This window comes from Palaemon carinicauda, unplaced genomic scaffold (assembly GCF_036898095.1).
Source record: "Palaemon carinicauda isolate YSFRI2023 unplaced genomic scaffold, ASM3689809v2 scaffold24, whole genome shotgun sequence".
NCBI lineage: Eukaryota > Metazoa > Arthropoda > Malacostraca > Decapoda > Palaemonidae > Palaemon > Palaemon carinicauda.
The window spans coordinates 37,286-56,408 of record NW_027170031.1 but is presented as its reverse complement, the minus strand read 5'-3'; the positions used below and the strand labels follow the sequence as shown (position 1 = coordinate 56,408).

At 41.8% G+C, this 19,123-nt stretch overlaps 1 protein-coding gene across 4 annotated transcripts in view; it reads right to left on the bottom strand.

Moving 5' to 3' along the window:
- Window positions 1–19,123, bottom strand: part of LOC137636142 (WD repeat-containing protein 55 homolog) — a 161,460-nt gene that overhangs the window by 121,933 nt on the left and 20,404 nt on the right. For 2 of the 4 annotated variants that reach the window (XM_068368548.1, XM_068368549.1), the window contains exons 2-4: window positions 17,317–17,505; window positions 16,895–17,164; window positions 6,569–6,783 (exon numbers count right to left, since the gene is read on the bottom strand). In XM_068368548.1, the coding sequence (XP_068224649.1) occupies window positions 6,569–6,783; window positions 16,895–17,164; window positions 17,317–17,382 (551 nt within the window). In that variant the 5' untranslated portion in view covers window positions 17,383–17,505. Of the gene's footprint in view, window positions 1–5,249; window positions 5,282–5,355; window positions 5,423–6,568; window positions 6,784–16,894; window positions 17,165–17,316; window positions 17,506–19,123 lie in introns of all 4 variants that reach the window. The other 2 variants (XM_068368551.1, XM_068368552.1) reach the window with 2 other exon arrangements.

Here is a 19,123-nt window from a genome sequence, read left to right as displayed (position 1 = left end):
TACCCCCAAAGGACGTACTGGTACGTTTCACAAAACTCATCCCTTTACCCCCATAGACGTACCGGTACGTCCTTGCATAAAAAATGCTATAAAATTTTTTTTTTCATATTTTTGATAATTTTTTGAGAAAATTCAGGCATTTTCCAAGAGAATGAGACCAACCTGACCTCTCTATGACAAAAATTAAGGCTGTTAGAGCAATTTAAAGAAAATATACTGCAAAATGTGCTGGGGAAAAAATAACCCCTTGGGGGTTAAGGGTTGGAAATTTCCAAAGAGCCTGGGGGTAAAAGGGTTAATAATTCCCTAACGTCACGTTTCGAACGTAGTGATGTGAAATATAAAATTACCAAAACAACAATACTATTTATAGCATGGAAGGAATTATCAAAATTTTGAAACAAGTCTTAATAAAATATCAACTCATGGCTGCCAATCCAAAAAACACCGTATTACAAACCCACCATAATTCTATAAATCAAGCTCTTTATATTCCCAAATGTTAAACTATTAAAACTTCAAAAGTTCAAAGTTGGAGCAAATGTTTTTATGTTGACCAAGCTGACATGAGTCTTTATAAAGTTTATATATGACATATCTATTATGACGTTGTTACAGTTTTTAGAATGATTTACTGTTAATTTATTCTCATCATCTATTTATTTCCTTATTTCCTTTCCTCACTGGGCTATTTCTCCATTGGAGCCCTTGGGCTTATAGCCTCTTGCTTTTCCAATTAGGGTTGTAGCTTGGCTAGTAATAATAATAATAATAATAATAATAATAATAATAATAATCATGTAAAAAAGCATCCAGCATTGCAAGCATATTCCAGTCCTAAAGCCATAATCCTCCAATGATTTTTATATGACATATTGTATATTGTACAGTACTAGAGAAATAGATATATATATATATATATATATATATATATATATATATATATATATATATATATATATATATATATATATATATATATATATATATATATATATTTGACCATGGAAAAATTCTGGTGGATATGAATGTGTTGAGGTGGTTTGGCCATGTTGAGAGAATGGAAAATGGCTGTCTGCTAAAGAAGGTGATGAATGCAAGAGTTAATGGGAGAAGTACAAGAGGAGGGCCAAGGTTTGGGTGGATGGATGGTGTGAAGAAAGCTCTGGGTGATAGGATAGATGTGAGAGAGGCAAGAGAGCGTGCTAGAAATAGGAATGAATGGCGAGCGATTGTGACGCAGTTCCGGTAGGCCCTGCTGCTTCCTCCGGTGCCTTAGATGACTGCGGAGGTAGCAGCAGTAGGGGATTCGGCATTATGAAGCTTCATCTGTGGTGGATAATGTGGGAGGTTGGGCTGTGGCACCCTAGCAGTACCAGCTGAACTCGGCTGAGTCCCTGGTTAGGCTGGAGGAACGTAGAGAGTAGAGGTCCCCTTTTTGTTTTGTTTCATTGTTGATGTCGGCTACCCCCCAAAATTGGGGGAAGTGCCTTTGGTATATGTATGTATGTATGTACCAAAAGAGATGACAACAAAGGTACACCAGCACTTAGGATATGGAAGTATCTACAATCAAAGTAAAGGTGACTTTGAACCACAAGGTTTAAAGGGTCACTCATGGATAGCAGAGGCAAGGGACACTGACAACGCCCTAGAGACTGACCCTATGTAATATGATCAGCGCCCAAGCCTCCTCTCCACCCAAGCTAAGACCAGGGAGGGCCAGGCAGTGGCTGCTGATGACTCAGTAGATAGACCTATAGGCTCCCCAAACCCCCCCCAACCTTAGCTCACAAGGATGGTAAGGTCGCAGACACTAATGACACTAACGAGTCCAAGCGGGACTCGAACCCCCGACTGGCAAACACCAGGCAGAGACGTTACCTATTATTATTATTATTATTATTGTTTTTATTATTATTATTACTAGCTAGGCTACGACCCTAGTTGGAAAAGCAAGATGATATAAGCCCAAGGACTCCAACAGGGAAAAATAGCCCAGTGAGGAAAGGAAATAAGAAATAAACAAACAACCTGAGAAATAATGAACAATTGAAATAAAATATCTTAAAAACAGTAACAACATTTGAAAAGATATTTCATATATAAACTATAAAAAAAAAACTTATGTCAGCCTGTTCAAAATAAAAAGATTTGCTTCAAGTTTGAACTTTTTTTCTCCCAAAAATGTATGCAAGAGCCCTAGTAACCTTCATATGAAAATGGAAAATACGAAAAGGCAAAAGAAGACTGTTCTATGACAGAATTTCAGCTTGATTTTACTAGTTCCCTTGCTATGTTTATAGTACAAGTGGGGCGAGAAGACACTACAGTAATAATGTAAGTGGACATTCAGATTACTAAAACGTAAGACTGGCATTCAGACTTTATAATACACAGCTGGTAAGGGAATTAATGAAGAACACTTCCTAAAAATAACTGGAGAAAAGTATGGCGAGAAGATTTACTACAGTAATAATGTAAGTGGACATTCAGATTACTAAAACATAAGACTGGCATTCAGACTTTATAATACTCAGCTGGTAAGAGAATTAATGAAGAACACTTCCTAAAAATAACTGGAGAAAAGTATGGTGAGAAGATTTACTACAGTAATAATGTAAGTGGGCTTCCAGATTACTAAAACGTAAGACTGGCATTCAGACTTTATAATACACAGATGGTAAGAGAATTAATGAAGAACACTTCCTAAAATTAACTGGAGAAAAGTATGGCGAGAAGATTTACTACAGTAATAATGTAAGTGGACATTCAGATTACTAAAACGTAAGACTGGCATTCAGACTTTATAATACACAGCTGGTAAGAGAATTAATGAAGAACACTTCCTAAAATTAACAGGAGAAAAGTATGGCGAGAAGATTTACTACAGTAATAATGTAAGTGGACATTCAGATTACTAAAACGTAAGACTGGCATTCAGACTTTATAATACACAGCTGGTAAAAGAATTAATGAAGAACACTTCCTAAAAATAACAAGAAAAGTATGGCGAGAAGATTTACTACAGTAATAATGTAAGTAGGCTTTCCGATTACTAAATCGTAAGACTGGCATTCAGATTTTATAATACACAGTTGGTAAGAAAATTAATGAAGAACACTTCCTAAAAATAACTGGAGAAAAGTATGGCGAGAAGATTTACAACAGTAATAATGTAAGTGGACATTCAGATTACTAAAACGTAAGACTGGCATTTAGACTTCATAATAGACAGCTGGTAAGAGAATTAATGAAGAACACTTCCTAATAATAAATGGAGAGGAAGAGAACCTACTTTTAAGATTGGTTATAACATTTACTAATAAAACAAGGTTTGAAAAAGGATGAATTGAATTTTTGATTAAATCACGTCGCCCAGAGGGCTACCACTTACAACCAGCGCACACTGCATGACAAACCTTCCAAAAATTAGATTGGATTTATGAATTTAAGGAAAGTGCTGGAGTTTGTGAGGCCCTTCAGTACCCAAATGCAACTGGGGAAAAACCCTTCAGTTATTATTATCATTTCTATCAAAGCTACAACCACAGTTGGAAAAGCAGAATGCTGCAAGCCCAGGGGCTTCAACAGGGAAAATAACAAGAAAGAAAGGAAATAAGGAAATAAACTACATATGAGAAGTAATGTATAAGAAATATTTTCTTAAAATCAGTAGCAACATTAACCCTTTTACCCCCAAAGGACGTACTGGTACGTTTCACAAAAGCCATCCCTTTATCCCCATGGACGTACCGGTACATCCTTGCAAAAAAATGCTATAAAAAATATTTTTTTCATATATTTGATAATTTTTTGAGAAACTTCAGGCATTTTCCAAGAGAATGAGACCAACCTGACCTCTCTATGACAAAAATTAAGGATGTTAAAGCAATTTAAAAAAAATATACTGCAAAATGTGCTGGGAAAAAAATAACCCCCTGGGGGTAAAGGGTTGGAAATTTCCAAATAGCCTGGGGGTAAAAGGGTTAAAATATATCTGTCATTTATAAACTCTGAAGAAAAACTTGTTAATCTCATCATCATAAAAATCTTCGCTGTAAGTTTGAACTTCTGAAGTTCACAGAATCACCTGCCAGATTACAAAGTTCATTCCACAATCTGGTAATACCTGGAATGAAATTCCTAGAATACTGTGTAGTGTTAATCCTTTTGATGAACAATTAGAATTACTATGAGATAAAAGTTTGAAGAGTTGGAAGACCCAGGCCTACTTGGCTGAGGGTTATGAAACGTGAAGTAGGAGATGATGAAAGGAGAAGTATTGATTAAAAGCTCAAGATAGAGACGACTGGCAAAATCCAACCGAGGCCCTTTGCGTTAACCCTTTTAACCCCGGGCTCTTTGGAAATTTCCAACCCTTAACCCCCAAGGGGTTATTTTTTTTCCCAGCACATTTTGCAGTATATTTTTTTTAAATTGCTCTATCAGCCTTAATTTTTGTCATAGAGAGGTCAGGTTGGTCTCATTCTCTTGGAAAATGCCTGATTTTTTAAAAAAAATATCAAAAATATGAAAAAAAAAATTTTTATAGCATTTTTTTGCAAGGACGTACCGGTACGTCCATGGGGGTAAAGGGATGGGTTTTGCGAAACGTACCAGTACGTCCTTTGGGGGTAAAAGGGTTAATAGGGAGGAAGATATACATCCATATTTTCAGATAGATAGCCAGATTTCAGTAGGAAATATAGCTACATTTCAGGATGAAACACCATTAGGTTTCAGGATGAAAAACCGCCTATTTTGGAATGATAAATACCCAAACATCAAGATGTTATGTAGCCAAATTTTAGAGTACATACATCATCATATACCAAGGCACTTCCCCCAATTTTGGGAGGTAGCCGACATCAACAAAGAAACAAAAACAAAAAGGGGACCTCTACTCTCTACGTTCCTCCCAGCCTAACAAGGGACTCAACCGAGTTCAGCTGGTACTGCTAGGGTGCCACAGCCCACCCTCCCACATTATCCACCACAGATGAAGCTTCATAATGCTGAATCCCCTACTGCTGCTACCTCCGCGGTCATCTAAGGCATCGGAGGCAGCAGCAGTAGAGTAATATAACAAATTTGTCAGAGGGTTTGTATCTACGCCAGAACAAAACTAATTTCAGAAGACAAACAGCCAGGTTTCAGGATAAATAGCCATACTTTAGGACAGTTTGCCAAACTTAAAACAGACAGATATCTGAAACTATGATGATTACTTAAAAATTTATCGTTACCTTCAATGTACCATCCACTTCGACATCATACAGGTAACTCATGTTCCAAAATTGTATCACGTCATCCATGGCACAGGAAGCCAAAAAGATGGGAGACCTATATATTCTCAACACCGAATCTCTTGTGCTGCCCAACAATGCCGACAAATCTATGAGCGTTGAGGTGCACAGCTCTGAGGGGAAAAAATCAAAACAAGTTTACTATTAAAAGTCATCTTATGTCCCAAGAATTTACTCCAATGAAATTAAAGTTATAAACATAATCTTAACAAAATAATCTGTATTTCCATATTCATAGGCATAAAGAGGTTTCATAATTCAAATTTTTTTCTTATAAGATAAGCTATTACATCTTAAAGTTGCAAGATGAGTTATGAGTGCTCTTAACCATCTACTTAAAGTCCAAATACACTGGATTGATAAATTATCGGTGCCAATTTACATGAAAGGTTTAAACCTTTAAACTGATGTAGTGTCCCTACTGTGTTGTGGGAGCTGAGGGTCCATAATCCCTTGCTATCCAAAAAGGCTTAGACATTCCTTGTTATAATTTAATCACAGAAGTGCACAAGGAATTAGATCCAAAAATCAATGCTTGCGAGTGAATGTAAATATTAGGAGTGTAGCACGTACTAATTTTTTTTAAGGACATTTTTCTTTGGAAAGATCCTAGCAGCATAAAGACGTATTAAATAGGTATATACAGGACATTAACTTGAAACCAATCTACACTACAGTAATTTATTCTTATTTACTTTAGTAAACAACCTGGAACTCTGTATTCCAAACCATAGTTTGAATGGTTTATCAAAATATTCTAGACAAGTAACCTAATCCTTACTTGTGCTTAAAATTATCCTTCCCTTTCCTTCAATTGAGTCCCACCACCTACAGTGTGTGGTAGTCAACAATATGAACATCAGTGGAGATTCATGGAAATAATCAGAATTTTAATAATGACATCTTTTATTTCCACAGTCAACTAAAGTTCAAATACATGTCCATCCTCATAGTATCAAGAAGAACTGAGAACTTCAAAACTGAAGAAAAGATTAACAGCCTGGGGTTTTCAGGAAACTGGAAAATTTTTAAATTCTATTATTAATATTTAATAACCCAATGTTTTTTTACACTGACGGCCTCATTTTGCTGGCTTATGGATTCAGCAACGATACACTTTAATACCAACTTACTTGTAGTGTAAGTTACACTGCAGGGGTACAGAGAAACACATTGAAATAAATACAGTACGCATTCGACACGTTAATTACTGACGATCGTACGTACACCGGAAAAGAACTCAAACTGCAGATCATTACCTGATGTTTCCATCTTTGCATCTCGTTACCAACATCCGGTCGCCGATTGGAACGAGGCAGTTAATCTGTCCGGGATGGCCGGCATACCGATCGATGTGAAAACTGAAGTCTCCCCACTTGAAGATGAACATGACCCCTTGGCCGGATCCCACCACAAGGCGGGAATCGTCGCGAACGATGGTCATGGCAGTTAGCTCGCTTTCGTACATTTCCGACTGAAAACAAAAATTTTTATGAATACATACATACACCAAGAAACTTCCCCCAATTTTGGAGGGTAGCCCACATCAAACAATTGAAAAAAGGGGACCTTTCCTCTCTTACGTTCCTCCCAGCCTGACAAGCTTCATAAGTGGTGGATAAAAATGAATTTATGAATAAAAATCATTTATATTGACAACACACATGACAAATAATTATTTCAACTAATTATCTATACAGAAGGTACTCAACTTACAAAACATTCGTCATACAAACACATGATAAGATAAAGAAATGCTGAAATAAAACAGTATATCATTTAACCCTTTTACCCCCAGGCTATTTGGAAATTTCCAACCCTTAACCCCCAGGGATAATTTTTTTCCCCAGCACATTTTGCAGTATATTTTTTTCAAATTGCTCTAACAGCCTTAATTTTCATCATAGAGAGGTCAGGTTGGTCTCATTCTCTTGGAAAATGCCTGAAGTTTCTCAAAAAATTATCAAAAATATGCACAAAAAAAATTATATACCAGTTTTTTGCAAGGACTTACCGGTACGTCCTTGGGGGTAAATGGATGAGTTTTGTGAAACGTACCAGTACGTCCTTTGGGGGTAAAAGGGTTAATACAGTAAGCAAACAATCATTTGTAATAACTTGATATCTATTTCATTTGAAACCTGACTATTTGTTGACTTTTGTAGCTGAAAATCATAGGCATGAGATTCAGGTTAGGCTTAACCTAAGACGTAATTTTACAAAATTCTGACTTGCACACAGCTTCATGACACCACACTCTCTAAGCAACAGATCATAGATAATTAGAGTTATTCCAAGTCAAATCTGATCTGTTGCCTTTCCAAAGATGATAGGCTTCCCGTTTCTCCAAATACTGTATTTGCATCTGTCCACCTTCACCATGATAATCAGTAGGTTAGTTTGTAAAGCATAGTTGTATAATGTAGTTTCCTCACTATCATTCATGATTACCATCCATCCATCCATATACCCAGGCACTTCCCCCAATTTTGGGGGGTAGCCGACATCAACAAGAAACAAAACAAAAAAGGGGACCTCTACTCTCTACGTTCCTCCAGCCTAACCAGGGACTTAGCCGAGTTCAGCTGGTACTGCTAGGGTGCCACAGCCCAACCTCCCACATTTTCCACCACAGATGAAGCTTCATACTGCTGAGTCTCCTACTGCTGCTACCTCCGCGGTCATCTAAGGCACCATACTTTCAAATAATGATATGATACAAAAGTTTGTTGATATCAACTAGCATATTCTGTAGTGCATCACACTTAGTATTCCCTCAAAAATGATGGCAGATTGCCTACCTGTATCCTAACCACCAACTTAGTGCGCAATTTATCAAGATCTGTTTGTCCATAACCCTAATTTGTTGTCTTTTTTATTTCCATCCCAAATACAAAAGTATTCATTCTTCCAAATAACTTTGGCATTTAGAATTATGCTTTATCATCATATGCTAATTTTCCATGTTTTGCCTTTTATAGTCAGTGTATCCATCATTCTTGATTTTGTGACTGGTAACAATCTATTAATCATGAAATCTGCCTATTCTCCTTCAAAATAAAAATATTCTCAGCCTCATTACAGGACCAGTCAGTGACAACAACTAAAACAAGACTATCAAACACTCACTGATATAAGGAAACTGTTGTCAAGAAAGTTCATTATCAAATATGCAACAGAATTTATGTTATATAATAGAGGAAGATGGGAGAAGTACAAGAAAAAGGCCAAGGTTTGGGTGGATGGATGGGGTGAAGAAAGCTCGGGTGATAGGAGGATAGATGTGAGAGAGGCAAGAGAACGTGCTAGAAATAGGAATGAATGGCGAGCGACTGTGACACAGTTCCAGTAGGCCCTGCTGCTTCCTCCGGTGCCTTAGATGACCGCGGAGGTAGCAGCAGTAGGGGAGTCAGCATTATGAAGCTTCATCTGTGGTGGAAATGTGGGAGGTTGGGCTGTGGCACCCTAGCAGTACCAGCCGAACTCGTTTGAGTCCCTTGTCAGGCTGGGAGGAATGTAGAGAGGAAAGGTCCCCTTTTTTTCATTTGTTTGATGTTGTCTACCCCCAAAATTGGTGAAGTGCCTTGGTATAGGTATGTATGTATAATAGACTATAGTATTACTAAACATGATCATTCATTTACCACTCATTAGGGCCATTTCCCAAACTATTAAAAAGACAATACAAAAGAATAAATATAACTCTTCTCAAAAAATGAAAGGAGACCGTATCACAGTACTGGACAAGCAGATATGCACCTTGTTGGACTGCTCTGACGGCTCAAAAAAAGCCACCCGACCAACCTCCTTCACATTTACCAAATCAAATTTATTTACATACATCATACATACATATACCAAAGGCACTTCCCCCAATTTTGGGGGGTAGCCGACAATAACAAGAAACAAAACCAAAAAGGGGACCTCTACTCTCTACGTTCCTCCAGCCTAACCAGGAACTCAGCCGAGTTCAGCTGAGAAATGGAACCTACACTGTAACCGGTAATTTTCAACATGGAAATAAGGGTCAAAATAGAAATAAATTAGCAGGCAAGTACTGTGCATTACTTTATACAAATACAACTTACTATACTTGTGAATTTTACATTTCACTGTATATATAATATGACAAAGCAAGGACAAAAAACAAGTTTTTTGTTTGTATATGTGACATCACTCTTGGCCAAAATAAATTAACCCTTTTACCCCCAAAGGACGTACTGGTACGTTTCACAAAAGCCATCCCTTTACCCCCATGGACATACCGGTACGTCCTTGCAAAAAAATGCTATAAAAATTTGTTTTTCATATTTTTTGATAATTTTTTGAGAAAATTCAGGCATTTTCCAAGAGAATGAGACCAACCTGACCTCTCTATGAAAAAATTAAGGCTGTTAGAGCAATTAAAAAAAAAATACTGCAAAATGTGCTAGGAAAAAAAATAACCCCTGGGGGTTTAAGGGTTGGAAATTTCCAAATACCCCAGAGGTAAAAGGGTTAATTATGTTATTTTTATTAATAAAATAAATTTTTGAATATACTTACCCGATAATCATGTAGCTGTCAACTCCGTTGCCCGACAGAATTCTATGGAGGGATACGCCAGCTATCACAATACTAGAAGGGGGTGTACTTACCAGCGCCACCTGTGGCCAGGTACTCAATCATTTGTTGTTTACACCTCCTCAATTATTCCTCGGTCCACTGGTTCTCTCTGGGGAGGAAAGGGAGGGTCGATTAAATCATGATTATCGGGTAAGTATATTCAAAAATTTATTTTATTAATAAAAATAACATTTTTCAATATTAAACTTACCCGATAATCATGTAGCTGATTCACACCCAGGGAGGTGGGTGAAAACCAGTGTACATGATTAAAGGATAGCTAAGTATCCCCAAATTTCATATAACAGTTATCTCAAATAACAATGAAATAATAAGTACCTGGTAAGGAAGTCGAATAGAACCGTTACTCTGCCTTTTATTTAAAGTTCGTCTTCCTTACTGAGCGCAGCGTTCCTCTTGGAGGCTGAATCAACCCAAAGGTGCCAAAGTACAAGGGGTTGCAACCCTACTAAAGGACCTCTACCAAACCTTTAACCCAGGCGCTTCTCAAGAATGAATAGACCACCCGCCAAATCCAAGGATGCGGAAGGCTTCTTAGCCTACCGTAACAACCATAAAAACAACAATAAAAGTATTCAAGAGAAAGGTTAAAAAGGTTATGGGATTATGGGAATGTAGTGGCTGAGCCCTCACCTACTACTGCACTCGCTGCTACGAATGGTCCCAGGGTGTAGCAGTTCTCGTAAAGAGACTGGACATCTTTCAGATAAAATGATGCAAACACTGACTTGCTCCTCCAATAGGTTGCATCCATAATGCTCTGCAGAGAACGGTTTTTATTAAAGGCCAACGAAGTAGCTACAGCTCTTACTTCGTGGGTCCTTACCTTCAGCAATGCAAGGTCTTCCTCCTTTAAGTGAGAATGTGCTTCTCTGATCAGAAGCCTTATATAGTACGAAAGCCCATTCTTGGACATGGGTCTCGAGGGTTTCTTGATGGCACACCATAAGGCTTCTGACTGTCCTCGAATAGGTTTAGACCTCTTCAGATAATATTTGAGAGCTCTGACAGGGCAAAGAACTCTCTCTAGTTCGTTACCTACCATGTTGGAGAGGCTAGGTATTTCGAACGATCTAGGCCAAGGACGTGAAGGAAGCTCGTTCTTTGCTAGGAATCCAAGCTGAAAAGAACATGTAGCTGATTCGGTTGTGAAACCAATGTTCTTGCTGAAGGCATGAACCTCACTGACTCTCTTAGCTGTTGCAAGGCAAACGAGAAAAGCAGTCTTGAGGGTAAGATCCTTGAAGGAAGCTGACTGGAGAGGTTCGAACCTAGATGTCATAAGGAACCTTAAGACTACGTCCAGATTCCAGCCTGGAGTGGAAAGACGACGTTCTTTAGACGTCTCAAAAGACTTGAGAATGTCTTGAAGGTCCTTGTTGGAAGACAGGTCCAAACCCCTGTGGCGGAGGACTGAGGCCAACATGCTCCTATACCCTTTAATCGTAGATGTTGAAAGGGATCTCTCATTCCTAAGATGAAGAAGGAAGTCAGCTATTTGGATCACAGAGGTATTGGTAGAGGATATTGAATTGGCTCTACACCAGCTTCGGAAGACCTCCCACTTAGACTGGTAGACTCTACGAGTGGAAATTCTTCTAGCTCTGGCAATCGCACTGGCTGCCTCCTTCGAAAAGCCTCTAGCTCTAGCGAATCTTTCGACAGTCTGAAGGCAGTCAGTCGAAGAGCGTGGAGGTTTGGGTGCAACCTGTCTACGTGTGGTTGACGTAGAAGGTCCACTCTTAGAGGTAGAGTCCTGGGGAAGTCGACCAGCCATTGACGTACCTCTGTGTACCATTCTCTTGCAGGCCAAAGGGGAGCAACCAGCGTCAGCCGTGTCCCTTCGTGCGAGACGAATTTCTGCAGAACTTTGTTTATAATCTTGAACGGAGGGAATGCGTACAGGTCGAGATGGGACCAGTTCAGAAGAAAAGCATCTACATGAACCGCTGCAGGGTCTGGAACAGGGGAACAATAAAGCGGAAGTCTCTTGGTGATGGAGGTGGCAAACAGGTCTATGGTAGGTTGACCCCACAACGTCCAAAGTCTGTTGCACACACTCTTGTGGAGGGTCCATTCCGTGGGAATGACCTGATTCCTTCTGCTGAGGCGATCCGCTGAAACATTCATATCGCCCTGGATGAACCTCGTGACCAGAGTGAGGTTTAGACCTCTTGACCAAATGAGGAGGTCCCTTGCGATCTCGTAAAGGCTCCTCGAATGGGTCCCTCCTTGCTTGGAGATGTAAGCCAAGGCTGTGGTGTTGTCTGAATTCACCTCCACCACTTTGCCTAGCAGGAGGGACTTGAAGTTCAACAGGGCAAGATGGACTGCTAACAGTTCCTTGCAATTGATGTGGAGTAATCCTTGTTCCTTGTTCCACACTCCTGAGCATTCCCGTCCGTCCAAGGTCGCACCCCAGCCCGAGTCCGATGCATCCGAGAAGAGATGAAGATGGGGGGTCTGGATGGCCAATGATAGACCCTCCTTGAGAAGAAGATTGTGCTTCCACCACCGGAGAGTGGTCTTCATCTCTTGGTTGATAGGGATAGAGACTGCTTCTAGAGTCGAGCCCTTGTCCCAATGAGCTGCAAGATGGAATTGAAGAGGGCGGAGGTGGAGTCTCCCCAGCTCGACAAACAGGGCCAGAGATGAGAGGGTCCCTGTGAGACTCATCCACTGTCTCACTGAGCAATTGCTCCTCTTCAGCATGCTCATGATGCACTGTAGGGCTTGGTTTATCCTGGGGGCCGATGGAAAAGCCCGAAAATCCCGACTCTGAATCTCCATTCCCAGGTACACAATGGATTGGGAGGGAATGAGTTGAGATTTCTCTATATTGACTAATAGACCTAGGTCTCTGATTAGATCTAAAGTCCAAGAGAGGTTCTCCAGACAACGACGACTCGTGGAGGCTCTCAACAGCCAGTCGTCTAGGTAGAGGGAGGCTCTGATGTTCGATAAGTGCAGGAATTTCGCTACATTCCTCATCAGATGAGTAAAGACCATAGGAGCTGTGCTTAGGCCAAAACACAGGGCTTGGAACTGATAGACAACCTTTCCGAAAACGAATCTCAGGAAAGGTTGGGAGTCTGGATGAATGGGAACGTGAAAGTATGCATCTTTCAAGTCCAACGAGACCATCCAGTCCTCCTGTCTGACCGCTGCTAAGACCGACTTGGTCGTCTCCATCGTGAACGTCTGCTTGGTGACATACTCGTTGAGAGAGCTGACGTCCAGCACCGGTCTCCAACCTCCTGTCTTTTTGGCCACAAGAAAGAGACGGTTGTAGAAGCCCGGGGATTGATGGTCCCGGACTATAACCACTGCCTTCTTCTGCACAAGTAGCGACACCTCCTGTTGCAATGCTAGCCTCTTGTCCTCTTCTTTGTAGTTGGGAGAGAGGTTGATGGGCGATGTGGTCAGAGGCGGTTTGAGGCAGAATGGAATCCTGTAACCGTACCTCAGCCAACTGACAGACTGTGCGTCTGCACCTCTCTTCTCCCAGGCTTGCCAGAAGATCTTGAGCCTGGCTCCTACTGTTGTCTGGAGAATCTGAGAGTCAGTGCTTTCCCTTAGATGTCCTGGGTCCTTTCTTAGACTTGCCCCTGTGAGAGTCTGGACGGGAGCTTCCTCGGCTTGGGGCTCTACCACGAAAGGGCGGTATGAACCTAGTGGCCGGGGTATCAGCCACTGGAGAGCGATAAGTCTTGGGGACAGAGGTGGTAACCTTAGACTTACGAGCCGATGAGGCTACAAGATCGTGCGTGTCCTTCTGTATCAGGGCAGCCGACAAGTCCTTAACTAGCTCCTCGGGAAAGAGGAACTTTGAGAGTGGAGCAAAAAGGAGCTGTGACCGCTGGCACGGTGTAATGCTGGCTGAGAGGAAGGAACACAGTTGTTCCCTTTTCTTCAAAACCCCTGATACAAATAACGACGCTAGCTCACCCGATCCATCCCTGATAGCCTTATCCATGCAGGACATAATTAACATGGCAGAGTCTTTGTCCGCAGGAGATGTTTTCTTGCTGAGGGCTCCCAGGCACCAGTCGAGAAAGTTGAACATCTCGAAAGCTCTGAACAACCCTTTCAGAAGATGATCCAGGTCTGAGAAGGTCCAACAAACCTTCGAGCGTCTCATCGCAGTCCTCCTAGGCGAGTCCACCAGACTTGAGAAGTCAGCCTGGGCAGAGGCAGGAACTCCCAAGCCTGGTGCTTCCCCTGTGGCATACCAAACGCAACCTTTCGATGAGAGCTTCGTTGGAGGGAACATGAAGGAAGTCTTGCCCAGGTGTTGTTTAGACTGAAGCCACTCCCCTAAGATCCTTAAGGCCCTCTTGGAGGATCTAGCTAGGACAAGCTTAGTATAGCTCGACTTAGCTTGTTGCACGCCTAGCGAAAACTCAGATGGAGGAGAGCGGGGAACAGCAGAGACGAAATGGTCAGGGTAAAGCTCCCTGAGTAGAGCCAAGACCTTTCTAAAATCAACAGACAATGGAGAAAGCTTAGACTCCTCCACGTCTGATGAGGGATCAAGATGTGCCTCCTCATCATCCGACACTTCATCAGCAGAAGGTAGCGAAGCAAAAGGACCAGAATGCTGAACCGCAGAGTCAGAACGGGTAGGAACAACAACAGAGATTTCCTCAACTTGAGGGAAAACCTGAGGTTCAGACTGCAAAGGTTGAACAACAGTCGGAGCAGAAGGCAGGTGCAAGGGTGAAGGAGGTTGACTCCTAGCAAGAGTTGCACCCAAGGATTGCACCAGCTGAGCGGAGGACGGAGGCGGAGTAGTCCGTTCCTGTTCCTGAGAGATGAGTGGAGCATGAGAAGGTTGAGGCTGCGCAGAACAAGGTAAAGTTCTAGCAAGCTGAGGCTCCTGAGGCGCAAGTGCATGGTGTAGATGAGCTTGCCTAGATGAGGGTTGAACTCGGTGCAGCGCTGGTTGAGCAGACAGACTCACGGAGGGGAGAGGTTGTTGTACCCCAACCGAGAGTTGCACCACTGGTGGAGCAGCAAGGGGAGGAGGAGGAAGAGTGTAACTCTCCTGATCCCCAAGCAAAGGTTGCCTTAAAGAAGGCTGAGGCTGAACAACACTGTGAACAGCAAACTCCGAAAGTGGTTCAACATCGTACGCCTGGCAGATGGTGCTGCGACCAGGCGGAGCAGGTGCAGGCTGGGCGAGCACAGGCGGAGCAGGTGCAGGCTGGGCGAGCACAGGTGCAGCGAGAACAGGTGGAGGGAGTGCAGGAGGTGCAACACTCTCAGCCCGACATTCACGCATCAAGTCCGAAAGCTGAACTTGCATGGACTGAAGCAGGGTCCACTTGGGGTCGGCAGAAGCGATAAAAGACTGAGGTAAAGTCACAGTCGGGGTCTGTATAGGCAGAACCTTACTCCTCTTGGGCGGAGTACAGTCGACCGATGACAGAGGCGAGTCGGAGCTGAGCCAATGACTGCAACCTGGCTGAGCACTTGCTGACTGAACTCTACGTTTAAGCGGTCTCGAGACCTGAGACCAACGTTTCTTCCCTGCATGAAGATCAGCGGACGAGAAGACGGGCTCAATCGTCTGCAGGTGGGAGTGACGGTCTAAGGAAGACACGCCCGCAACCACCGAGGATAATTCTGTGCGCCTAACAAGGCCTGTCGAACCCTTAAGCCCTTCGACATTGCTTCTCCCCTGGGCATGGGAGCTTGCAAGAGGTCCCGGACTGGGAGGACGACTGGCTCGCACAGAAAAATCCTCACGCACCACACTGGAACCACTAGCACTTGGCACTGCACAGACACTAGCACTCGTCACAGCACTGGCACTATTTCCACCCACTGCACTCTTGACCTTCAGTTCTTTAACCTCGGCCATCAGAGACTTATGGTCACTTACCACTGATTCTACTTTATCTCCTAAAGCCTGAATAGCACGCAAAACAGTTGACATATCAGGCGGAGGGCACACAGTAGGTTCGGGGGTAGCCACTACAGGGGTAGGAAAAGGTAGGGGATCATGAGGTGAGGAAAACATAGAAGAGTGAGAAGAACTTCTCCTAGCTCTAGTTCTCTCTAACTTGGATGAATATTTTAAAAGACGTACAAAATCCAATTCCGAAAGTCCGGCGCACTCCTCACACCGATTTTCTAATAGACAGGGCCTGTCCCTACAGTCAGAACAAGCGGTGTGAGGATCTACCGAGACCTTCGGAATACGCCTATTGCAAGACCTACATCGTCTATGGGAGGGAGCTTGCGAAACGTCAGACATCTTGTTTCAAAGAGTAAGTCAAAGGGTGATCCAAAAAACAAGCAAAAATTCATTAACCGTTAATCTGAGTTTATATAAAAGCTAACTAGCTAATATAAAAAGGATTCCAGTATGCGACAGCCGTTAATCTAAGAGAATACTTCACCAAATATCCATGAATAAACTCGAAGACCATGAGCGTATCCCAGAACGTCTAGCCGGAAGCACGACAGAGGAATAATTGAGGAGGTGTAAACAACAAATGATTGAGTACCTGGCCACAGGTGGCGCTGGTAAGTACACCCCCTTCTAGTATTGTGATAGCTGGCGTATCCCTCCATAGAATTCTGTCGGGCAACGGAGTTGACAGCTACATGATTATCGGGTAAGTTTAATATTGAAAAATCCTATTTCATTCAATATTTAGGCCACAACGCAGGGTTTTCTCCTTCTTATTCTTAAATTAAACATAAGGTACAAGTTACTTTTACAGTATATTTATAAACAGATATAGAGTATATATTATCTAGTAACATACTCGAATATTTCAGCCAACCGCAGAGGATTTCTTTCTATGACAACCCTTGGCCTTTAACCATGATATTGGGGACTACTGCCCATTCATTGTATGGTACAAAAGTATATCAAAGCCGAGGAAAGATGAGGAAGAGGAAGGAGTAGGTGAGAGAAAGGGATCTGCCAACTCAACACCACTAACCTGCTCGTCCATTGGTTCGACGTTGATATCCAGGGCGGAGACGTCTCCTGAGAGCTGGTTATCTTCCTCCAGAGGGATAGTCGCCCTGAGAGCTTCAATCATGGGAGCGGCTAGGGCTGAAGGTACCGCCGCTGAGGAAGAGCCTGGAAAAAGACTGGAGGCCATGTCACCGTCAAGGATATAAGGGCAGCCGGTGGGGGCGTCTCTCCCAAACCCTGACACCCAGGGCCGGAGGCTGGATTTGGCGGCCCGGAGAGCATCCTCATCAGCCTGGAAGTGGTAAAATACAATAGAACTAAGGAAAAAATTAACGTATTTCCAAATATAAAACAGTAAGATACATCTCAAAATTTGATAATAGAACACTGAATTGAAATTCAATATTATAATCATAGAAGAAACAGTAGAAAGAGAAATCTTACATCATCATTAAGCAAGACCGTTGAGAGGTCGTAGCACAAGGTGCAAGCCTCCGGGAACCAGACCATGTAGGGGGCCTGGCCCGGTTCACGGATGAAGGAGATCGCACAGTGAGCGTGGGATCGGCAGACATCGTGGCCTATCGGATCCGTAAAGGAGGCGGAGCAACCCTTGACGGCACAACGGACTTTCTGTAACAAAAAGGTTAAATAAATTAAGACGCTCCCGGAGACTCTAAAATAACATGAAAATTATAGAGAGTTTGGGAGGAATATGGTGTGCATGTAAGGTTCGTACTAAAAAAGGGGCCGGAGCCCCATTGTAATTACTAAACTAGTGAGATTTAAACTACTCCGTCGTGCGCCGGAGCCAAAAGTATATATGGGCTGGAGCTTCTGGGTAATTACAGCTAACATGTAGGCTAGTGCGTGCCGGAGATCTTGAGTAAGGTCCCTTTTCACCGGGCGTCACAGGTATCTCCCCAGAAATAGATTTTTCCTTTGTCAAAATCCCTTTTCCATTGAACATCACTGCATTATCAAGTTCATTATTTGCATACAAAAACTATCAGAAAACAATGGAATACTGTATGGGACTTTGAAATTTATAACTCAATTTCGTTTCAAAACATTTCTGGTGCATCCCGCTAAACGTTTTCCATGTTCCATCATCGTCTCTAATAATTCCCCTTACGTTATGTGAGACCCAAAAACCTACTGTGAATGCTCTATGTGACATCTCTGTCGAGTTGACCTAACAACACTTCATTTTTACCCTTTTAAGTGTCAAAAATACCATATATACTGGACATCCTTTCTAAAAACTATATCTACATGAGTTATTCTAAATTGGAAATTAGGGTTTTCATATGTATTTCAACATAAAAAAAGGCAACCCCTTACAATGCCCTACCTTTGGATATCAGTAACAGGAGACCTCAGGGGGAAACTAGTCTCAGGGTAAAGATGAATTTGTCCTTTATGGATACTGATAAAAAAGTTAAGATTTAGGGCACTATATAGTAGGTTAGGTTCACCGTGCCTGGTCAAAAACTCCGCTGGATCCGAGCTGGGAGATACTAACCCTTTTACCCCCAAAGGACGTACTGGTACGTTTCACAAAACTCATCCCTTTACCCCCATGGACGTACCGGTACGTCCTTGCAAAAAAATGCTATAAAAATTTGTTTTTCATATTTTTTGATAATTTTTTGAGAAAAATCAGGCATTTTCCAAGAGAATGAGACCAACCTGACCTCTCTATGACAAAAATTAAGGCTGTTAGAGCAATTTAAAAAATATATACACCAAAATGTGCTGGGAAAAAAGTAACCCCTTGGGGGTTAAGGGTTGGAAATTTCCAAAAAGCCTGCGGGTAAAAGGGTTAAAAGGGGCAAAACTGGTACACTACTGTTTAAAAGGTTATATAGTTCTTGAATTAGAACATTCATTAACAATGTTGCTGTTGGTGATGGTTATTTGACCTTCATTGAAGTTATCGTCAATCACCGATATGACCCACTTTTATTGTCTCTACTTTGGAAAACAAATCTTTAACACACTGCCAACTATACTGTATGTATAAATGGCTTTTGTTGCTCATCTTAAAAGTCAAAAATACTACTAGGACCACTTTCCATCATAAGCTCCAAAATTAAGATACATCTCTGTATTTCACAATTAGATTCATGGGGGCCTTGATCGAGCCCCGCATGATACCTTATGTTAAAGTTGAGGTTACGATACATATTCCCATATATTTTATTCATTTGTTTTGGTTAATTACTGCAGTGTATACAAAATACCATAC